Consider the following 23,608-nt stretch of genomic DNA (forward strand, 5'->3'; position numbering starts at 1 on the left):
CACAGTCACCCTGCGTTTGTGATGGAAAATTCCCCGCCGTGGCGGGGCGAGCCCTGCCCGTGTCCTGCCTTTGCTGCCATTAGATGGCAGCACGGACGGGCTGGTCCTGGCCGGGCCGCCTGCACCGTGCTGCTTTCGGGCTGCTGAGGGTGGAGGATGCCAAAATCCCTTCACTTTTGGGGTGCCAGAAGATGCCTGTCCCCTCAGCCGCGGTCAGACCCTCTGCTCCTCTCGCACTCAGCTTCTCCAGGCACCCTCTGACTGTGCCCTTCGGCCAGCAGCTCGGTGGTGCCATGATTCATTCCCGTGTCATTGTCCCCCCCAGCGCCTCAGCGCTCCCCTCTCAAGGGCACTGACCCCGATGCTGTCCCCAGCCTGGGGCACTGCGTGGCTCTCTGATCACAGCCCTTGTCACTGGGGAGGGGTCTGATCCAGCAATTTCAGCTCTTCACTCCTTGGTGCTGGGCAGTGACACCCCTCTGTGACATTCCAGCTCCCTCTTATCACGGCAAGTTTTGGAAGTTTCTCTTCAAACTTGTAAGGGCTTGGACACCCACCTGGGGTGAAGGGACGTGGCCACTTACTGCTCTGCTGAGATCCAGGAGGGAGGTGATCCAAGATGAGTGTGCTGAAGAGTGATGGAGTTGGCACTCTCTGGGATTCAAACTCACTAATCAGGATGGGGAGAGGCGGGTAAAATAAATTCTGTGACTTAGAGTCCCTCTGAGGATTCCAGGAGAGGAACAGGGTGATTCCTTCTGCGGGTTTGGCAACGTGAGCAGTTGAGTGCACCCCAAGTTTTCCTGCCTTTTTGAAGCCATGAGCACATGGCTTTCATTCAGGCTGTTTCTTCGCTGCCTACAAGTGAGCCTAATTAATAATCCTCTGGGGCCGTGTTAATTGATCCGTTCAGCGCTCGATGGGTGCCCAGGCAGCTGGCAGGGCTGTGCCATCTCCTCCGTCTGTGGCTCCGAGCCGGAGCCGCTGTGGCTGGCAGCGGCAGCGCTGTGGGGGCAGCGCCGCTGGCACCGGTGGGGCGGCACCGCTCCTCTGCCAGCGCCACGGGCGAGTTTGTGGGGGAATTCGGTGTGTACCTGCCAGAGAGCCGAGAGGGTGCCGCACCGAGCGGTGCTGAGGGACAGCGTGGCTGTTCCACGCTGCTGGCACCGTGCACGCATGGACGGCGAGAGTGGGGGACCCCGCTGCACCCCCGCTGAATAAGGGTGCAGTGTGAGCGCACCCAAGCGCGTGTGTGTCTGTGTGCCCCGGGGGGCGGCAGGAGCGGGGTGCAAGGGGTGTGTGCAGGACTGCGTGCCTGGGTGTGTGCCTGCAGGTGTGAGGTGTGGAGCGGAGGGGCTGCGCGGGCATGGAGGGGTGTGTGCAGGCAGGTGCGAGATGTGCTCCATCGCACGAGGTGCGTGTGTGCTGCTGTTGAGAGCGTGTTTGTGTGCATGCCCCCTCCTCCGGGAGGCCGGGATGTGCACCCAGGCACAGACAAGAAACAGGCGATGCACGGGCATTCTCACACAAGTGCAGGAGTGCACACAGGTGTGAAAATACACACAAGTTTGGGGGTGCTCATGTGCCCATGGGTCAGGGATGATGCAGAGCCACGCACACGGCTGGGGAACACACCCCCAAGACGCAGGGGATGCAGACCCACACGCACACAGGTGGAGACACCCAGGTGCGAAGGGATGCGCGCACCCCCGCTGGTGCGGGAGCGCGGATTGCCGTCGGTGCCCGGAGCCGCAGGTGCGCTCCCCCAGCCCCCTCCGCCGCCCCTCCCCGTCCCGCCCCGCCCGCCCGGCGCCCCGAGGCTCGGCGGAGGGCGGCGGGCGGCCCGGGCGGGCGGAGGAAAAGGAAGCGGCCCCGGTGCTCCCCGCCCGCCGCCGCCGCGCGTCGCCGCAGCTGGGGCGCGGCGGGAGCAGAGCTCGGGCGCGGGGCGCTCGCACCGCTCCGCATCGCACGGACCTGCCGGCAGCCCCGGAGATGAGGAGAGTTTGCACGCTGCCCCTCTGGCTCTGGCTCGGCATTGTCTCGGAGGCAGGTGAGCTGCCGGGGCTGCGGGCTGCCCTGCCCGCTCTGATGCCGCTCCGCACCTGCGGGCGCGCTGGGGACGGGGCTGCTCCGGCGGGACGGGACGGGACGGGACTCGGCTCCTCCGCCCGCGTCTCCCCCAGACCCCGCAGGGATCCGCACTGCTCGCCGCGGCGTCCCTCACCCAGGACGGGGATGTGCCGTGCCCCGGCGCTGCCCGTCCCGGGCTCCCCCATCCCCGGCGGGGACCGGCGCTCCCGGTGACCCCAATCCCCGACGGGGTCCGGCTCAGTCCGCCCTGGGGTGCCCCGTCTCCCACCGGCGCTGCCCGCCCCATCCCCAGCCGGGACGCGCCGCGGTGCCCGCCCGGGTGTCCCCGACGGCGGTGCCAGCGTGCCCGCGGTGCCAGCGTGCCCGCGGTGCCAGCAGGACCCTGCGCGGTGCCCCGGGGTGCGCGGAGCCCGCGCCGTGCTCGTGCCGCGGGTGTCCCGCTGCGAGCGGGGGGAACCCGCGGGACCGTGCGGGAGGGATGCCGCTGCGCGGGGACGCGCCCGGCTGGGGGGCAGCCTGGAGGCCAGTCCCGGCTCTGTTTATTTATTTTTTCACGCACAGAGTCATTAATTTGTGTGTGCCGCGGAGGAAGGCGCGAGGAGGCGGGGGTCCGTGCAAGGCTGTCCAGCCTGCCTGTCCCAGCTCTGGTCCGCCTCGGAAGTCACCCGAGGCAGATCCCAGTGAAATGCTCTCCCTTCCCATAGCACTCCTGTGGCAAAAGGCTGCTGGGCAGAGAGAGAGAGAGAGTGCAGAACCACGGCAGAGATGGGGCTGCAATGCCCTTCTGGCAGGCAGAGCTGGGTGGGCACTGCCAGAGCAGAGGGGACAGGACACCCCACCAGATACCCCCAGAGGAACTCTTTCTTGCACAACTAAAGCATTTATAGCCCAGATCAGATCAAGACTGAAAGAAAGTTAGTAATGGTGGAAGCTTGCAATGAAGGGATGAATTTTGGGAGCATAAATAGAATTTTCTGTAGCATCAGCTCAGTGACTCGCTCTCACCAGTGGCATTTGCTGCTATTGTTGAAGTGAGCTCACAGGAAAGCTGCAGGTGTGGCACGAATAGCATCACCAGCAGTGCCACTGTCAACCTGCTCTGCCCAAAAAGCTGCTGGTGGCTCTGGTGTCAGGGGGCCAAAGGACACAACGGGTGGCTGGAGCTCAGGGGATGCTCAAGGAGGCTGGGCAGAGAGGAACCTGCTGCTGGTGGCATTGCAGCAGGAGCAACTGTTCAAAGCTCCCTTGTTAGCAATTTGTAAAGCACAGTGTAGCTGCTCCCGGGCTCTTTCATCTCCTGGAGGTGCAGGAGCAGTGCCTGGGAGGCTCTGGCCAGCGCAGCTGTGTGGCCTCGTCAGCACAGGGCTGAGCAGAGCTTTGAAGCCCTCAGTGCTGCCTGATTAGTGCAGCGAGGAAGGGCGATGTGGAGCTCAACTGGGGGATGGTACCACGGGGATTTGCCTCTCCTCCTTCCATTCTATCAATGAGGACAATTTGTCAGTGCGTAAAGGATCCACAAATTTCTCATTAACCATAATCCCAATGGGCTGCAAATATTTGCTCCCCTTGGAAGCAGGGATGTGTGTGTGAGACTGTTCCACCTGTGAAGGATGAAATAATCATCTCAGGATCATGAAAGGTCTGTTCTGGCACCACTGTTCTGGTGGCTGTTTAAATGGGCTAGCATTACACACTGCTGTGTGTAAGAGCACAAAGCTCTCACACATTCCAGCTCCATGGTGCTCCCAGGATGGAGGGGAGCTGGGGAGTGCCCTGTGCAGGCAGTGAGATGGGGGGAACAGGCAGAGGTTCAGCCCCAGCATTCTAGATCATCTTGGCCTCTCAGAGCAGCCCTTTGAGAGTGGTGATGAGACCATGTGCTCCCTGAGCCACCATCTTCTGGACACAGAGCAGTGCTGAGCCCCCCAGAGCCAAACAATCCCGCTGGGGACACTGGCTGGCAGCTTCCAAGGGCGTTGTGTGAGGGAAGGGGCCGTGCTTATGTAGGATTGAGCCGATTGCCTTGGCTGCTGCTGCCTGCTCCCCTCAGATCCACACAGAATCCAGCCGGGTGCCGGGACAGCCGCACGCTGGCCGTGCCTGTGCAGCTGGGATTTGAAGCAGTTGCTTTATTGCAAGTAATAAACATGGGCCATTTCAGGGACACCCTTTCATTGAACAGCTCTGACTGCACAGCAGCCCCACCAGGCTCAACCACGGCGATGAGCCAGGGCCTCCAAGGGGAATGGGTGTTTGCAGGGATGCAGCCTGTGGTCCCTGGGGGCTGCCAGGGAGGGGACAGCCCCAGCTCCTGTGCCCTGCTGTGTGCTTAAGGATGATTTCAGATGAGTGAGTTGCAACTACCGCCCTGGGATTTGGCTTGGGCATGTGAGACCGCGGCTCGCTGCCTGCACAAACACCCACCGGGGCGTCACTGAGCTCAGACTGACGTCTGGTCAGAGGGACACTCCTCCAGCAGCACAATGTCCCCAGCCAGAGCAGGCAGGGTGGACGGGGTTTCCTCCAGTGTACCCCGTTCCACTCTGCTGCCTCTCTCCCAGGGGCTTGCTCCACGCAGGATCGCTGTCCCCAGGGTTTCTCTTGGCCCCGCGTTGCTGCGGTGCTTTCCGGGGCAGGCGTGGGAAGGGCAGGTGCTCCCAGCCAGCCAGGAGGGAACAGGCTGTTCCCGGCATCCCGAGGCAGTTCCTGGAGAAAGAAGGGGAGAGCGGGATCCCACGGGAACGGCAGCAGGAGGGAGGGAACCGTGGCCAGGGAGCAGTTTCTCCAAAACTGTAGGGGACACCCACCACGCTCAGGAGGTTGCCTTGCAGAGCAGGAGGGGGCTCTTGGTGGGTCCCCAGGTCTGTCCAGCTCCAAGCAGCTTTGGGGAGCAAGGTGAGCCCTGGGGATAGCATCTATCTCACCCAAATTTTTCTCAGCCACTCCAGCTGGCACAGCAATGGTGACTTTGCCATTCAGCCTGCTGGACTGAAACAGCCCCAAAAGGATGGGTGCAAGGCAGGGGACTCCTCACTCCCATTTGGGGGGGGCTGTGCATTTAAACCTGATGGGGGGGGGGGGAAAGCTGCAACAAGCTGGGGGTGATGGGGAGGTCCTGCAGGTGCAGGGAGAAGCAGAAAGCCCTGTGGTGGCCAGAGCCCACAGGCTCCACTGCCCAGGGAAGGTGGGGAGCCAGCAGTGCTGGTGGTTTCCGTGTGAAGAATGGCTAAAGCTGCAGGGCTCTTCTGCTGGGATAGACAGGCTAGGGCACAGTGCCTGAGGGCTGCAAAATCATGGCTCCCCTGGAGAAGGCAGCCCCTGGTGGATTCCCGTGTTGGGAGCACGGTGGGAGGCTGGTGGTTTGTTGCACACTGCTAAGCAGCAGTGGAGCTCACCTTCACAGGGCCTTGTGGGTGTGAGATGTTTGCCTGGGTCCACGGGCAGCTGTGCATGGAAAAATATGGGTTTGTGATGGGTTTGCAAAGAGAAAATCCACGGTTCAAGCTGAAATCCCCCCTTTCCCACCTCGGACTGTGAGCCAGAGGTGCCCAGTGCTGTGTTTTGCCTTGACCTGCCCCAGCTTCCCCTGCAGCTCCTGCAAATCTCCAGCTGGGCAAGGGGCAGCAGCCAGGTACACATCCCACTCCTGCTGTGTGCTGTGGGGGGATCACGACCTCCTGGTGCATGCCACGGTTTTCCGGGGAGACCAGAACTGAGCCTTGCCCTGGGCCAGAGCTTTTGTCCTTCATTAGGAAAAGAAATACTGCTGCAGCTGCACTGGCATCTAGTGACTGGTTAAATGAATTCCAGGGGTTTTATTGCCTCTGGCTATCCCAGACCTTTGTTTCTCATTTCACGTTGTTAAAAGAGGGGGTTAGCCAGGTCCCAGGGGAGCTTTTTCTCTTTGGTCAGAGCAGTTGTGATGTTTTCGGCACAGCGTTATTGCCCATCTGCGGTGCCTCATTGTTAAGGCAGAACAGTGGAAGCGGAGGTGGCCTGTGGTCAAGTCGGCGAGGAGGCACAAGCCCTGAGCCCAGCGTGGCCGCTCCTTTTGTCGAGCAAATCGCTCCATCTGTAGGTGCAAGTTCAGCAGAAGGAGGGTGAAAAACCTGGCCCTGCAGCAGCCGGTGCCGAAACTCCCACTAAGTTTTATAAGCTGAGGATATTAAGTGGGGAGTCTTGGAGTCTCTCCTGGAGTCGTTTCCCTGCTGAGGTAGCAGAAATAGGTCTCAGCCAGTGACTTGTATTTCACCTTACAAGTTCTCCCACGAGTGAATTGTTTTTCTTGCTGTGTTTCTGCCCCCTCCTTCCAGGGCGAGGATCCCTGGCGCAGCCTCTGCGGCCAAACCTGGAGGTGCCGTGGGACGGACGTCATGTGCTAATGAGGGAGGATCGCTTTAGGGGGTCAGGAAAAGGCTCTCTCTGGGCAAACAAGGAAGACATGGTGATGGGGGAAGGCAGACTTAAGTGCTGTGGTCTCCTGTATCCGAGCACATAATAACCGGGCAGCTGCTGCTCCCCTGCTCAGGTTCCGTGCAGTGAAAGACAGCAAGGACCCCAGGGCAGTTCACAGGAAGGACCAGAGAAAGGGGCAAGTGGATTGCAGACTGTCCTGGTCCCTGTTGGGCACAGCCCTGGAGCGAGCAGAGAAAAAAATGAGATGAAATGTTACCTGTCTGCAGCAGCCAGCCCAGGGCTGGTTACAACTCCTGGCAGAGCCTGGAAAACCCCAGTTCTGTTTCAGAGGAATTGGTGGAAGAATAAGCTTAACTCTGCTCCTGGAGTAGGTGCACGCAACAAGGGAAGGGATGGAGCAGCTCACTGATGTTTTTGGGACCCGTTGTCTCTATGTGAGGTCTAGCCACCCACCCATGTGCAGGTGTGGAGGGGTTCAGCCTTCTCCTGGCTCCAGTTGGCTGGCAAAATGCCAGCCAGTGCTCCAAGCCTGCCCGCCGTGCTCTGGGGTGCCAGCAACAGTGACACAGCACCCAGGCTCCATCCCACCACAGCCACACCGCCTGCCTGGTGAGACCACCTGCTCTGCAGGCTCTGGGAGCCAGGGTATCCCCCAGGGAAGGGTTAAGCAAAGAGGAGCAGTGCCAATGCCAGGCTGGGTGTCCAGGTTCTCCCTTGGCGGAGGTCAATGGTGGTTCATGGGAAAGGAAAAATTGGCAGCTGGGCCGGATGTCCCTGCATTTCCCCTCTTCCTGCAGCCGCCTGAACGATGTTCCTTATTTAGCTTTCCTGACGGACAGGAGGAATCTGATGGCGGAAACTGTCACTGCCTGATAACAGTTCAGGGACCCCTTTATGATGGGCGGCACGGCAGGGAGCAGGGCAGCGCTGCCCTGGCTGGGAGGGGACAGCCAGGGCTGCCCTTTGCTCCGGGTTCCCGGGGACGGCCAGGCAGGGCGGGAAGGGCACTCACAGCCTTTCCCTTTATGCTGCTCTGTGTACAAACCTTCTCAGTGCTACTAAAAACACTCTCAAGACCAAGAAGTGATGGTGTGTGTCTCTATATCTGTAATATTGGCTATTTTTCTTTCTTTTTGGTGAGGCATCTGAGCTGGTAGAAAGGGCCATGGATGGGCAGAGGGGAGGCATAGACAAAGCCACCCTGCCAAAGTCTGAGACCAGGTACTTTGTACTCACTGGCAATGAGGATGTGAAGGGCAGCAGGGGCAGGGATGCTCCAGCAGGAGCTGGGAGTGATGACCAGAGCCAGAAGTTGAGCACACACATCAGTACTGGGAGCAGGTCCCATACAGGAATCCTGCACAAGCAGATGAACACAGCAAAGGAGATGTTCCTCCATGTTTTGTTCCCAGCTTTTTCTCCATGAAAGATGGCATCTTCTTAGTGTCTGAGCCATTGTCTCATATGTACCCATGGTGACCAGCCTCAAAACCACAAAAAGTCCTGAAACACGTTTTGTGTGTCAATGTATCCATTGATTTTTGCCTTGCATCTGTGGGGGCCACCAGGCTGCTGCCATACCAGTAACAGCATTGTTTCCATGGCAATTAATGTACTTTAAAAGGGCAGAATGTACAGCAAGACTGTATTTACTCAAAAGCAAGCCCTAAGCACAGCAGCCCTTGCCACTGGCCAGGGCATTGCACTCTGTCTGTGGAATGCCCAGGCTGGCATTGCTGTGCTTTGCATTGAGATGCAGGACATGGTGAGCTGGTTCAGCCAAGGCTGGATAGCACAGAGCTCCCCAGACCTGTGCAAAGGCTGTGCCACAGCCTTGCACCTTGAGACCACCATTCCTCTGCTGCTTGGAGCTCTGTGTTCCCTGGGGTGGTTAGAGCTGCACAGCCAATGTGAGCCTCTGTTTCAGTCTTAGCTGAGGAATGCTAAAAATCTCACTGCAAGATGCAAAACCTCAGCAGGAACTCACAGGGGTTGTGTCAGTTCTCTCTGAGCCATCTGCTGTCTGACCAGGTCACCCACATGAGCATCCATGAGTTGCAAGACTGAGGTTTGGATCATCAAGCCATGGTGGTACCTCAGCACCAAATGCTTCTCGCTTCAGCTCAAATCCCTTTTGTGGTTGTTTTCTGTCACCAAGCAGCACAGGCAGGGTGACTGGTGCAAAGGGAATTGTTATATCTGCCCGTGTGTGTTCCTGTGCTGCTCTGTCAGTGCCACAGGTGTGTGCAAGGCTGGTGGACGTGGCAAGGAAGCAGCAGCTCCTGCTCCAAACCCCAGTGCACATTTCAGATGGTCGTGTTGAGGATGAGATACCCTTGGGCAATGACAGGGATTTGCATCCTCCTGGCTGTTTTGAGGCAGAAAAGGCAGTAAAAATTCATTTTGCAAGTTATTTGTTTAAAGTTATATGCGTTTCTGATGGTGTCACTTTCTAGAATGTGTCACTGCAGTGAGATGAGTTAACTTCCTGCTGCACTTTCCTGAGCAGGAGTCATCTCACCCATTCCCTCGCACAAAAGTTTGGTGTAGAGCCCTAGACATTTACTCTATGCTCAGCAGGGGGGAGAAAGGCTTTTTTGGAGATGCTCCAACCTGTCCTCGAGGAGGCGTTGAAGGAATTGGGGAGGTGATGGCGGAGCCAGCTCCTAGCCTGCATGGTGTCTGCATGCATCCATGTTCCCAAGACTGGCTCTGTGCCTCAGCCAGGCTGTATTTAACCCCACAATTCCCCCTCTTCCTCACTGGCTAATTCAGGTCCCTCCACCACAGCTGCATGAGGGGACTGGCATGGTCTGGCTGAGGGTAAAATGAAAGAGCAACATCAAAACAACTGAGCCCCAGCCTCAGGAGACGAGGCCAGGAGGAGGCTGGGAGGCAGTGGGATCATGTGGAGTGAGCAGTAGACAAAGGAAGGAAGTTTTTATTACTGGGCCAAATCCTGAACTCTTTCAGTTGTATTTAGGCCAATGTCTCAGTGACTTCAGTGGAGCCTGGTCTGAGTAAAGAGAGAAGGAAGAGCTTCAGAATCTGGCCCCTGAGTTATTGTGTCACGTGGGAAGTTTATAAAGAATTTGCAAGCTCACGGTGGCTTTGCTGTGCAGCTGGTGGTAGCCAGTGAGCAGCACCCCTGGCAGCTTCCCCTGGTCACTGTCCCCTTCCTCTCTGGGTCCTTCCCCATCCTGCAGCAGGTTCTCCATGCCAGCTGCTGGCAGGGCAAGTTGGGGCTTGGCAAACCTTGCAGGGCACAGAGAGGTGCCCCAAGCTGGGCAGCGGCTCCAAGCTTTATGAAGGTCTGTCTGCTCCTTCACAAGGCTCACGAGACCCATGGAGGGTTTTGGGGTCGTCATCATCCTTCTGAGTTACAGAGGCACTTGAGCTCTCCATGTAGCAGGGAAATCTGTGAAAGGATTACTGGTTTTATTTATTCCACAAAGAAGCACAGGGACATGTAGCAGAGCCTGGAAATTCCTCCACTAATTTCTCAAATTGATTGGGGGCACCATGTATATGTCTGCACGGACATATGTGTGCTGACAGTGAGGTTTGGCTCCAGGTTTAGCTCTCCATCTGTAACTTGTTTTCCCCATTTCTGAAGTACTGGTGTCCACTGAGATGGATGTTAGCTGTAGTGACCTAAAAAAATAAATACTGACATAAGTGCGGTTCAAGCCAGTAGTTTCCATGAATGACAGTAAATCTTGATATTTACTGAGGCAGGAATGTTGGGCACGAACAGTGGATTATACTCAGATTTGGAAGCTGCCAGCTCAGAGTGATGGCAGTGAGTGAAATGGCACCCAGCAGAGGTGACGGCATCCAGTGCCCACAGAAATCCATCACTCACACCCTGCCTCGTCCAGCCCGAGCAGAGTCCCCAGAGGGGCGTAACTGGGTCTGAGTGGCCATCAATCCCCTCCCCACGCTGCAGCCCTGGCCCTGGGGAAGCAAAGGGCAGAGGTTTAACAGCATGTCTGAGTGTGGCAGCCAGCTGCAGAGTGGGATGCTCCCACAGGAGGGGCACACATCCACAGCAAGGAGATCACTCACCCTGGGCAAGCAGTGCATGGTCCTGGTGCTGGGATGAAGCACAGGGGAAGAAACTGGCTCCAAAAGGAGTTACCTGGCATGCCTTGTGAAGCAATGTAGTTAAGAGAGTGCATCTGGGCCTGGTGCCTCCTCACGGGGTTTGTTGGCTGTTGCCAAACTGTCAGACTTGGCAGATCCTGGGCTCTAAGTGCTGGCTCTGGCAGTACTGCTGATGCTGGGATGGGATCAGGGCAGATCCTGGTCTTTCATCCCCTCTCTGTGCCGTGACAGCCCAGAGTGCAAGGGAAGGGCAGCTGCAGCTCATCCCGCAGTGCCCTGCTCTGGGCAGGCAGGCTCAGACCCAGGATGTGTCCCCTTGGGTGACAGGGTTGAAGTTGGATTTTCCTGACTGTATTTGCTTACTCCTGTGCTACAAGGACTGACAGGGCTCCACTGTTAGTGCTGCTCTGGGTGTAGTGTGGTGTCCACAGTTTAAACATGGGGATGGAGTTTGATGTTCCTCAAAGCCCCTGTATTGTAGGGAAGCAGGAGCCTTTCCAATGACGTCGGTCACACCAGGATTGTGTCCAGCCCAAGATGCAATCCCTGCTGCCAAGGTGCCTGTGTTGCCCAATGACGTCCCTCCACAATGTCCAGCATTTCACAATATTTATGGCTGTTCCTCACCCTTGGCTGCTTAGACAAATAAAGCTTGATGCAGCCTGAGGCAGTTAATCCTTAGCTCTCCAGCCTCCCAGCAATAACAAGGAGTGGGTGGCATTTGAAAGAATGCACTGGGGGAGAGGGGGAATGCTGGGATCTATTTTTTATGTGGAGGGGGAAATCCAAGCCTGCCTTCATTGAAGATAAGCGACATGGCTGGGCTGAGCTCTGGCTCAGAGGTTTCAGTGGTGATAGAAGGCAGGAGACTTTGCACAGTGTTGGCCTCACTGTAACCTTTGCCAAAAGAAAAACACTTCTTAATACAATAGTGATTTAAAAAAAAAAAAAAAAAAGGAAAAATAAACAGGACCCCACATGAACTTAGGAAACCTGTTCTGGCGTAAAGAGAGATGTGTATGATGAAATAGACCTGAGTGGCACTTGGAAGGACTCTGGCCTCCAGACCCACATTTCTGGGAGTGGGGAGGGGTCAATGTCTCTCCTGGCCCCTCTGGTTCAGTATGGTGCCAAAACACCCCTACTCCCAAACAGCTTCTCCTGCATTTGTGGACTGAGCCAATGTGTCTTTCCTTTATCCACACCTGAATTCTCAGGGGGGCTGCAGAGGCCATCACCAGCCTCACCCCACAGCTCTGAGCATCAAGTACCTCATGGTGACCAAATGGAGAGGCGAGGAAGTGGCGTGTTGTTTCTTTAGCACCGTTTCCCTGTTGGTACTTGTGCTCCTTGGCTGGAAGTCATTAGCATGTGTAAACGCTTCCTTCCCTGCGCGTCCGCTTGCGTGCTCTTCCCACTGCGCTGCGTGGCAAGGGAAGCACCTTGGAGCAGGAAAACAACAGTCAGCCTCTGCGCACCAACAGAGAGTAACTGCGTGTTTGTGGAGCTTGGTCACCCTGTGTGTAAGCTATTTTTAAAAAGCAGAAGAAGGAGGTTTAGCTCATTGGCCTTCCAAGAGTGCCAGAGTCCTCTAGTGCCATTTAGGCTGGGCCTTTCATTGTAGGAATTGTGCTGTGATATACAAAGTGTGACATTTCCAACTCAGCCTTTCTTGGAAGGGATTTAAGTTAGTTTCATAGCTGCACAAGGGGTGTTATGTGGAGGTGGAGAGAGAAATCTGTGCAGATGTTAACAGCCAGCTAATCTCAAGTGACGCGAATGCCCCAATACACTTTGGCTCTCAGAGATGATGATTATCATCTCCCGCTGCAGCGCGTCCTGGCTTGTGGTCACAGCTCTGTGCCAAGAGAAACTGAGAGTGTGTGCATCTGTGACTTGCCATTAACGCCCTGGACAGCCCCACAGGGCCAGGCTTTCTTCCACTGCCCTGACTCTCTGCATCTTCAAGTCTCTTTGCCCAGCAAGGGGCAGATGGGATGGCTGACCCAGGGCTGAGGTGCAGCCCAGAAAAATCCTGTGTTGGGGCAGAGCTTTGCTGTGCTCTTTAGAGCCCACCCCTCCTGGGGATTCTGCAGAGAACAGAGTAAGATTTCACTAACCACATCAGGGAAGGCCCTGGGTTTGGGCAGCTCCGGCTGCTTTCAGGAATGGCAGAAAGCCAAGCTGAGCTGTGCAGTGGAGGGTTGAAGTTTCTTATCTCCTACATGCTGTAGGTGCATTTACCCCAGGGATCCCAGCTCCCGTCCTGCTCGCACCGAGGGCTCTTAGATCTGCAGCGAGCGCTCAGAACTCCTCCGTGAGCCCTCGCTGCTTGTGTCTGACCTCGTACCTGAGCCTTCCTTCCTCTGCCGCTCCCTCTGATGACTAATTCTCCTTTGAAGAGTGTGTGCCTGTGATCTTCCTGGCCCTCCTCGTGCCCACCCCACCCAGGGTCGTGCTGATGCTCATGTGTGCGTGTGCAGGTGTGCAGGGAGGAGGGCTCGTGCTCCCCAGGCAGCAGCTTTCTCTGTGCTCCTGATCACTCCTCCCTTTGCTTTATTATTATTATTTTTAGATTATACTCAGCGCTTGAAGCCCCCTCTTTGATAATCAGGAAGTTTAAATTCCTCCTGCATTTTGCTTGTGCTTCCTACTTTCTACACCCATCCTCATCTAACATAGCTTTTTCATGTTGCATTGACTCTGGGCTAAATTAATTTTCTTTGTTCCCTGTGTACCTTTAATTAGAATGAATAAGGATTCCTCCTTTCTTGCATCCGTATACATTTTTCCAAGCCAGAGAAGCCCAGTTTCTGCTGCCCTACCCTCAGTGGCTCAGGCAGGGATGGAGGTACATGGGAGCTGTGTGACAGCCTTCCAGGGAGCCTAGAGCAGATGGGGAGTTTAATGCAGGTTTTCCAAGGTCACAATAATCATCTAATTGCAAAACTATTTTTTCCCCACTTACCCTGTTTATCAATCAGCTTCTCTTGCGCCTCACAGCTAGAGATCAACTTGAGGGTGGGTTGTGCTGCAGAGAACAGGCACTGCCAGCTCCAGGGCAGCTGTTTGGTTTGAGGGCTCCGAGTTGATTTCAGTTCACAGCTAAGTAACAAACATCTGGATGCAGACTCCAGGGACATGAAGATGGAGGAGCAGGTCTTTTCCACTCGGTACATTGTCTCCCAGTGCAGCTGCAGGGCTTGCAGACCCCTGAAAAAGCCCATCACAGTCAATCTTGCAAGGCCGGCTGGGCACAAGGCAGGCAGGGAACCCCAGACTTTGTTCACATGGGGGAAACCTGTGCTGAGTGGAATACAGGGTTTTTTAGTGTCCTGCTCAGTCTGTCCATAAGCCAACAGTCCTGGGAAGAGTTAAACTTCAAAGGCCAGCAATTAAGCCCACACACATCAAGGAAAAAGCAAACCTGTGACTTGGTTTTTTCTTTCCAAATGCTACTGCCCTTTTCTCTCGTGCCCAGTGCCGACCCTCGGGCTCTGTCTGATTTCCCGGTCAGCTGCCTCTGCCTCCTCATCTCCCAGCGAGAGCTGGATGCTGAAGCCTCACATGGCTTGAACTCCATCTTCCCCCAACAGCACACCTGCAGTTTGGTTCGGCAGGAGTTCACCTGAGCCTCTGGAAGTGGCTCGTGGTGGAGCTGTAGTTGATGATGTTGAATCTAAGGGTCTCCCTCCACTGCTGCTCAGGCTTTTCCCTTTCTCTGTGTTCATGCAGCAAAGTCCAGGTGCTGTGGGTGGAAACCTCTGCCCAGGGGCTGAAATTGGTCTTGGCTTTGCCTGGACTGGCAGCAGCCTCAGCATGGGCAGCTGGAGAAAGGGGATGTTGCCCTGGCATGGACAGGGAGATCCTGGATGTACCCACTCTGTTGTGGCAGTGGGTGGTTTAGAGACTCCTGGAGCTGGATGTGCCACCTGGATCACGGTGTGTAAGAGCTGGTAGTGACTTGTCTTCTGGGAGCTTATCTCTCTTTGGGAATCTCTCTGTGGATGTCCCACAGTGGAAAAATTCACAATTTAGGTGAGTTGTGTGAAGACGTACTTGGTCATCTGCCTCGTAACTCCACAGGTACTCCACAGATGTAAGAAGCAGTGGATTGTAATTTCATTCCATCATTTCCCTTTAATCACTGATGGGCTGCCACTTCTTCTCAGTGGCCAAAGATGTGTCCTTAGGGCTCCCTGGGTTTGTACCCACTGCTGCCAGAGGTACCTCAGCCCAGCAAAGCCCCTGGGGTTGCACCTGGATAGTCACAGGGTGGAATTAACCTCTGAATCCTGCAACGGTCAGGCAGCGCCTGAGCAATCCCAAAGAGATGAACTGGAGGGAGCAGCAGTACAAGCCTTTCCCAAGACACTGGCCCAGAGATCCCCGGCCCCAGGGCCCACAGGGGGATGTCCCTAGCCCATCCTGGCCATGCATTTGTGCTGGCAATACCTTATGACAAGTAGTGGATTTGGACCAACACTCGTTTCACACAAGCTATGGACCATCCTTTGCATCCCTTCAAGTCAGAGATGTAATGAACGGTGTTAATTGCTGATATCAGTCCCCTAAAGCCATCTGATCCCTCTGCTCCTTCTACACCACGTTAATCACACCCTGCTGGGGCAGAGAATGTGAGCAGGGCGAGATTTTGAAAGAAGTAAATTAAAACAGGAAGAGAAGCAACCTGACAGTCCTTAAGATGTGGGAGGATAATTTTAATTGAGTTTTGCAAGGGTTTAGCCGTGCAGTTAATAGGGGCCACTGGAAGAGGGCTGGTTATGTATGCTAAGCAGGACAGCTCACCCAGCACTCCTGCAGAGCCCCGGCGGTGGCAGAGTGGGAGCTGCCACAGGCCTTTGGGTAGCTCTGAGGGTTTCTGCCCCTTAGGGAGTGAATCCTGCGGACAGAATAGGTCCTGTTCCTGTCTGAAGGCGCTGGGCTCCCCCTCCCCTCCCTGCGCATCCCGCTGAGCCGGAGCTGCCCTCTGAAATGTCAGGGAGAGGAAGCAATCCTCGGCTTGTTAGTTTCTACAAGGAAATAAAACACACAGATGGCTCGAGCATCCTCTATCTCAAAGGCAGGAAAAGGATTCTCCGGGCAGGAGCAGGCAGCCAACAAACGCGGGGCGATCCAGGCAATGGAGGACCAAACAAAGCAGCGTCTGGCCAGCCCTGGCCCGCAGCAGAAAGGGTGGGCCGGCGGCCGCCGGGGAAGGCAGCCCTGTGATGTGCAGAGCATCCCTCGCTGCAGCGAGGGCAGCGAGCAGGCGCTCCCCTGGGGCCCGGGGGGGCTGCTGACAGCACAGATCCTGCAGGAGGTCTGCAGGGTGGCCCCGGCTGACCCGCTGCCCCCGGCCGGACATGTGGCTACCTGACACGGGCTAACTTTGGCTCAGCACGGAGCCGCTCGGGGAGGATGGAGCGGGAGCGAGCGCGGGGGGGCACGGGCAGGGAGAGGAAAGACGGCAGGAGACAGAAATGCAAACATGGCCTGACAGCCGTGGGGCAGGGGGAGGGGAGGAGGAAAAAGCAGGGTAAACCTGGCAGGATGGAGCAGGAAACCGGGCTGGAGCAGCAGGGCGATGGTGAGATAGTGCTTCCTGCCCAGGGAGAGCGGCAGACAGATAAACAGCCCCAGACAGGCGCTCGCTGACCCCTCCTTGGGATGCTTGGGGATGCTTTGGGATGACGTGGTGGCAGGACCCTGGGGCAGAGCAGAGTCCAGAGCCAGGTGAGAGCATGGTCAGGCACTGGGTGTAGCCGTGCTCTGCTGCCCTGGGCAGCCAGCTCGGAAACACCCTGATATAAATCCCTGCCTGGAGCCACCAAGGGACCAGGGATACATGGGTAACTGCTCCTCAGGACAGCCCATCTCTCTTGAACGTGCTTTCTGTTTTTGAGCTGCTGTTTCCATTCCCTGATGGATGCCCAGCTCAGAAGATGAAATGCTGAAGGAGCCCAGAGACCTTGTGCCTTTTTTTCCCTCATTACCCATCAGTGCAGGTGGTTATGAGATACCAGAAAATAACCATAACCAATTAATTAAAGTTTATCAGCCATGAGAGGCTAAAGAGACTTGTTGGGGTGCATGCACTGAGGCCCAGCAGAGTTTTGGACTGAGGCCTGTTTGGCCAGAGCCAGAGGCGCTGGGTGTGCAGCTGTGGAGAGCCAGGGGCTGGGGAAGCAGGGTGGAATGCCCAGCCTCCGTGCTGCTGCTCTGGCTGTGGCTTCTGCTGGTGTTGTGACCATGCTGCTGTTGTGTAATATGCTGCTTCTTTCTCTGCCCACCCCATCCCACTCCCCACTTGGCTGCCAGGCAGGGGGATGCTTTGGCTGGGGTCTCACCTGAGAGAGCTTCTGCTGAGCTGGAGGAGAGCCCTGTTCCTTCAGTCCCCAAATGCCTTGTCTGTTTGGACACATGTCCTTCCTCCTCACCCGGCATCGCTGCAGACACAGGATGCTTAGGGTATCTCCCTAAGAAAAGCATTTCCACCAGTTCTGGTGGTCCTCTGGTGGCCTCTTCCTCAGCCCTCCTGTTGATTCCTGCTCAGGGGGCTCCCACCTCCACACACCAACTTGCCCACAGGTGTTTTGGGGCAGAGATGATGTCTCACACCACTGGTGGTGGACAGGAAGGGTCAGACACCCAATAATGATGGTCACCTCTGTGTTTGTATCAACTGAGTTTCTACAGTTATTTTTTCTTCCTATCCCCTGAGAAAGGACACATGTCCTAATTGAAGCAACTGATCTGATGCTTTGGGAACGTCCCCACAAACTCATAAGGCTACAAATCCACCCCGCTTTGATTAGGTGTTGTTGCAGGGCTCTGAGGTCCATGGACAAAAATTTGTAGACCAAAGGACCAACGCCTTGCCATTGGCACTGCCCACCATGAGAAGGGAAAGGTGCTGCCCAAGGCCTGAGTGAGCCCCTGGTGTGTGGGTTCAGCTGTGTGGCTGGCACAACACCGGGATCAGAGGGCTGGTCCTGCAGTGAGAAGCACAGCTCCCCTGTTTAACCCTTTTGAGGCAGGTCTGAACTGAGGGCCCATCCTGAGTTATGGGACAGGGAATATCTTCCATGAACCCCTAAAATAAGGGATCTGCTCTCTTTGTCCTTGTGCACATGCATAGTTTGAGGGGGATTTTCAGTTTTCTATCATTATTTTTTTTCATTTGTTCATTAGCCTGTTTCCATCTCTGTTTTCCTCCCATCTGCACTGTGGGCCTGGGTGGCTGTCACTCTGCCCTGGCAGTCCTTGGGCACAGGCTGCTGGGCAGAATCTGCTCTGTTTTGGTGTCAGTTCCTACCATTGTTTGGGGCTCACTTTGCCCACTGTGAGTTTGGAGAAAAGACACCTGGTGTTTCATCCCTACATCGGCTGGAGCCTGACATTTATTTCTCAGCCTCGTGTGATATCTCACCTCTCTGCAAAACAAGCCTTCCTCCCTGCTGGAGAGCACTGGGAGGAGGAAGAGGAGGAGCTGACAGCCCTACTTCAAATTTCCCCTGCTGCTCTGCCAGCTGCCTGCTCCTTGTGTGACGTGACACTCACGCTTTGCCGCTCCAACCCACAGTTGGATGCTTGCCCCGTGCATGAGAACAAGTCGCTCTATGGGGGAACTTCAGCCCTGGAGGTGGGAATTTGGCCGGGCTCTGCCTCCAGCACGTGGACTTCCCACATGTCAGGTCCTCCAGCACAAGGGCAGCGAGTTGTACCAGCACAGGGCAATTGTGGAATGGTAACTGGAATGGGGGGGAAATGGCACCTGAGGTGCCAGAGTTAGTTCCCGTGGGGCACATGCAGTTTTGCCAGAAAATGCTGCTAATTCAGACAAGTCCAGCCTGGAAAGCAGGAGAAGAAGTCTGCAGAAAGAGCAGAGCAAAGCTTCTCCTCCTTCTGCCCCAGTGCTAGCTACTGCTGCTCTTTTGAATAGTCTCTCTTGGCCGGAGAGGTACCAGAATTCTACTGTTGGCTGCTCAGGAGCAAAGCTTTGCTCACACAGTAACTGGCACAAACAAAATTTTCCTTTTTAGAAAGTGTCCAAATCTTGAGTTCCTGCATTGCTTTGTTGGACAGATTGACTGGGAATTTTTGTCTGAAAAGAGCAAAGGAGAGGTGGGGCAATAGAAGGACCAGGGGAGCTTTGCTTGGGGAAAGGACTCTCTTTTTTCCCTTCCAGCCTATCTTTTGCCCCAGTACAGCACTGGGATGGGCAGGCTGGGCTAGGCAGGGTGCAGGGAGGCCTCACCTGGAGCAGCTTTGCTTTGTGCATGTTATCTTGCAGCCCTTGTCACAGACCCCAAGGTGTGGTGCAGGAGCTGAGCTGGGCCGGTTAGCTGGGGACATGTGCTGGCTGTGAGCAGAGATCCAGCCCAGCGCCGGGGAAGGAAGTCAGCGAGAAGGACAGAGTGTGAACAAAATCCCTCTCCGGAAAGGCGCCCCGTTAATCAGTCAGCGGGGCCGACTCAGCAGAGAGGGAGGGAAGGGGAAGCAGAGAGGGGCTGGGGTGGTGTGTGGGGCTTGGGGGAGGATCCGGTGCAGGGCTTCCTGTGAGTGGAAGCAGATGGGGAGCAGGAGCTGTGCTGTGCCCTACTGCACCATACCATGCTGTACCTTGTCCCACACACAGCCTTTGCCCTGTGTCCCAAAGCCTTGGCACGCTGTGGCAGTGCTGCCTCTGGCACTGATGCTGCTCTGCAGGGATTTACCATCCGCAGCCACTGCAAGGCAAAGCCAGGCCCTGTGGAGGGCTTTCCCACATGCCCAAGGGTGGAGAGAAGAGGTCAGGCTGCAAGATGCCCTGGGGTGGATAGCACTTTCCGGGGTGAACTTGGCTTCCCCACGAGGCAGGGAGTGCCCTGGATGCAGGATGCAACTGAGAGCAGAAGTGGTGTCAGGGTGCAGAAAGAGGTAGAGGGGCCTGAAAATGAAGGAGAAAGCCCTCAGTGCAGACTGGCCCCTTCCAGAGCCATGTCCTGCTAGATCAAGGCAAAGAAAACTGCTGGGAAATGTGCTTCTCTGGAAATAGACAAGGTGTGACTGGCTGTGGGATCCTGCTTCCTCTCACCGCATCCCATCAATCCCCCTCTGTTTATTTTAATATCCTGCTGCCAACTTGCTTGAAAAAAGCGGCAACCATCTTGAAAAAACAAAGCCAGAGCTGCTGCATGCCTTTTTAATTACATTAATGCTCTCCCCATGCAAGGGCACAATTGGGTGTGCAGGAGAAAGCGGGAGCTGCTTGGAGGGCTGAGGAGATAAAGCATCACAGGGGTTGGAGGTGGGGAAGGAGGGACTCAGAGGAGAGGAGACACTCCATGCTCTGGAGACATCTCCCTCGCACCCTGGGATTTGCCAGAGACACAAACCATCTGTGTGTCGGTTAGCAGAGATTTTATGGCCAAACCCAGCACCAAGTTCAATGCTGGGGAGAGCAAAATGCAGGAGAGAGCCATGGCAGGGCACATGCTCCCTCAGGGAGGGAAAGGGCAAGGCCAGCAAAGGGGTGGATCCATCTGGCAAGCACAGAGTGATAGAGAATTTTTGCAGGGAAAGCTGATGGCTTTGAAGATGATTTTGCAGGCTGGGAATGGGTCTGTGCATCCCTTTGCCTGTCCTGGATGCCATGGATGGCTCTGGGCATCAGCATGCCAGGCATCAGTGTGAGCCAGTGCAGGGAGTCCCCAAAGTTCCCAGCAATCCGGGGCCGGTGAAGAGGCTGGATGGCCACAAGAGCTGGGCCCGCAGTGCTGCCAGCAACAGGAGTGTCCCCAGCCCTGCGCCACGGTGCTTTCGGAGTGAGCAGTGGTTCCTTTTCCTGTTGTACTCACGGAGGGCCATGGACAGGATGCATCTGCAGGAATCCCACAGCCCCAACCTGCACAGATCGTACTTTTCCTTTCTTCCCCTCCACCCCCTGGTGTTGTTTGCTAACAGGTCACCAGGCAGCACGTGAAGGGAGGCAGGGGGTTATTTCTGCCACCATCCTGCTCCCCCCAGCCCTGGTGGTGGGGCACAGCATTGGCCAAGAGACTTCTGCCGCCTTGGCACTATTTAGTGGCTCAAGCAGAGGGACCATGCCAGTTTTAAGATCTAATTCAGTGCCTGCTGCAGCCAGCCCTGGAGCTGGCCATGCCAGAGTTTTGGGGATTACCTTTTTTCTGCTTGCTGCCCCAGAGCACAGACAGGATGAGAAGGTTTGCTGCCCCCAGCAAGCCATTATCTTTTGCATTTTGGACTGAGCACTGTGGGGGGACAGGCACCCCCAGCTGCTGCCTGGGACGATGGGCAGGGAAGCTGTGGCCATCTGGAGAGCAGTGTTTGCACTGGGATAAGTGTGTCCGGCATTAATAGGAAACGCAGCTTAGCAGACAGATTCCTTCCCCCGCCTCCTTTTTTTAATAAACCTTTTTACATTTTGAAGGGATTTTATAAAAAATGCGGTCATTTATTTTCACAGCCCCGGGGCACATTTTTTCTGTGTGACATCTGACATCCCCTCCTTCGGGAAAGGGGAGGTTGGAGGCGCAAGGCGGGGTGTCCTCCATGGTGGCCGAGCACCACGCAGCCCCAGGGACCACAGTGGCCGTGTGCTGAGTGACAAGCGATGGCTGCTGCTGCTGCTGTTGTTGTTGTTGTTGAGGGAGAGGTGTCTGTAGGACAGGCCGTGGCAGCGGGACACGCACACAGGAGCTGGGCCTGGGCTGCCACTCCTCGGTGTGGGCAAGTGGAGGGGAGGCGGGAGATGGCGGGGGAGATGGCTGTCACCCTGCTGTTGCCATGGGGGCAGCCGTGGGGACACCTCAGAGCCGAGCGGGCGGGAAGGAAGTGGAGAACAATCGGGGAGAACAAGGCCGGCGGGCCGGGCCTGGCAGGCCGGCGGTGCCGCTCCGCACGTCCCTCGCCGCCGTGTGCCCCCAGCAGCCTCTCCTGGTGGCACCGTGGCTTCCCCGCCAGCCTGGATCCCCACGCCACACTGTGCCGGAGAAGCTGGTTGTCTTCTGGATCAGGGTTCCCCACAGAGAAACATTCCTAGAATCATTGGGTGATTAAAGTTGGAAAAGACTTCTAAGATCGGCAGGTCCAGCCATTAACACAGCACCACTGTGTTCACCATTAAATCGTGTCCCCACGTGCCACATCCACATGTCTTTTGAACACTTCCAGGAATGGTGGCTCTACCACTACCCTGGGAAGCCTGTTCCAATGCCTGACTGCCTTTTCAGTGTAGAAATTTTTCCTAATATCTAATATTAACCCCCCCTGGTGCAACCTAAGACTATTTCCTCTCATCCTCAGGATCTCAACCTGTAGTCCTCAGGTCACAGTTCTGGAGGAAAAGTGTTACAGCTGCTTGTGAAACACGTGGAGACACCACATCCCTGAGACATCTCCAACCCTGCCAGATCTCTCTGATACCCGGGTTTATATGTTACAAGGGAAGGAAACAGACATACACAGAACACAGTTGCAAAAAAACTCATGTTTTTGTAGAAAGTCAAGCTAGCAGCATATTTTTGCATTCTTTTCTTCCTTAGCATTTAGCACCTACCTGAGTCACAGCCTCACATTCCATAACATTTTTCCCCCTCTCTATTTCTGGTTGGTTTGCTTGTTTTTGCAGTCAACAAGACTTCTTTTGAATAATCTCACATCTCCAGAAGCTGAAGTTTTAAGATAAAGATCATGAAGTAATGACAGTTGGCAACACTGTGCTGATGAAAAACAACAGTAGTCTCTGAGGGTAACCGGTACTTCGAGATGTTTTGTCCATGAGGAGCTCACTTAGGGTGCGTGTCTGGCATGCCAGAGATGCAAACGCACAAAAAGTGAGACTCTCCCTGAAAAAAGCTGGGAAAAGAGCATGATAATGTTTAACTGCCTGTCCCTGAGCCTGGATAATCTCACTCCTGGAATGCCTGTCCGGTGGTACAGGGAAGGGGGCTGCTGCAATCCACTAAGGTTGGTCCTCGTCAGGTGACTGCACCTGAGAGTGCACCACAGGAGACAGGAGAAGGGCATTCCATGAATGCCTCTTTGCTCCAGAGAGCATCTCAGTCCAAACACACTGTGGTATCTGGGCATCCCTGATTTGTCCCCCTGATTACAGAAAGCTACATGGGTATGGAAAAATCGCCTGCCAGACTCCCTCCAGTTAGCAGAGGGGATCATTTCAGAGCCCTGGTCCAGGGAAACCCAATATCATTCACCTGGTGAGGAATGGCTACAGCTGAATTCCCCAGTTTCTGGTCTTCCATTCTTTTCTGGCCCTCATGCTTGCTAGGCTGTCTGTCAAAGCCCAGGGGCTGTCTGGCCCTGGCTCAAGATCTGCTCACTGGAGCCAGGAGGGCTGCAGGAAAATCTATTGTGTCCCACTGAGCCAGCATTAGCTACCTTATAGGAGCAGACCCCAAGGAGATGTTGGCTTCTGGAGCCTCTGCCCCTCTCTGGGCTGGTGGCACCAGGATACCTGCTGCCCACAGCACTGGGGGCAGGCTCGTGGATCTCTGCATCACCCCCTCTCTCCTTTCTTTCCACAGACCTGGTGAGCAGCTATTCTATGACCCCTCCTACTCTGAGCATCACCGAGGAGGAGCACGTCATCAACGCCAAGGACACGCTGACCATCACCTGCAGGTAGGCACCAGCCAGTGCTCTGTCTACTTTTACCTGGGGAGGGTTGGAGGACCAGGCAAGAGGAGCCCACCAGGAACACCTTGGCTGCAGTACTCCAGCAAATTAGCATGTCTGACTACAAATCTTCCACATCCCCCAAGTGTGAATTAATCTAATTAATTGAAAAAGAAGCAAAAGACATCTCAGAGGATTCAGTGATAACCTCTGCTCTAGTCTTTTGGAGAAGAAGAAAGATAAAGAAACATTTTGTGTAATTTGATAGCTTTGCTGTAAGCTCTTCAGGGAAACTGGTCTTCCTGACTCTCCTTGTCTTTCTCTGATGTTGCTTATTCTCACCTCACTGGGG

At 55.5% G+C, this 23,608-nt stretch overlaps 1 protein-coding gene across 3 annotated transcripts in view; it reads left to right on the plus strand.

Annotated features, from left to right (window-relative positions):
• The first annotated feature begins 1,913 nt into the window (after positions 1-1,913).
• The window catches only part of FLT4 (fms related receptor tyrosine kinase 4), a 57,424-nt gene continuing 35,729 nt past the window's right edge, over positions 1,914-23,608 (plus strand). Inside the window, exons 1-2 of one of the 3 annotated variants that reach the window (XM_064387745.1) lie at positions 1,914-2,050; positions 23,166-23,262. In XM_064387745.1, coding sequence (XP_064243815.1) covers positions 1,993-2,050; positions 23,166-23,262 — 155 coding nt within the window. In that variant the 5' untranslated portion in view covers positions 1,914-1,992. Of the gene's footprint in view, positions 2,051-21,548; positions 21,671-23,165; positions 23,263-23,608 lie in introns of those variants that run through there. The other 2 variants (XM_064387744.1, XM_064387746.1) reach the window with 2 other exon arrangements.

Source organism: Passer domesticus, chromosome 13, assembly GCF_036417665.1.
Source record: "Passer domesticus isolate bPasDom1 chromosome 13, bPasDom1.hap1, whole genome shotgun sequence".
In the NCBI taxonomy this organism is placed as follows: domain Eukaryota; kingdom Metazoa; phylum Chordata; class Aves; order Passeriformes; family Passeridae; genus Passer; species Passer domesticus.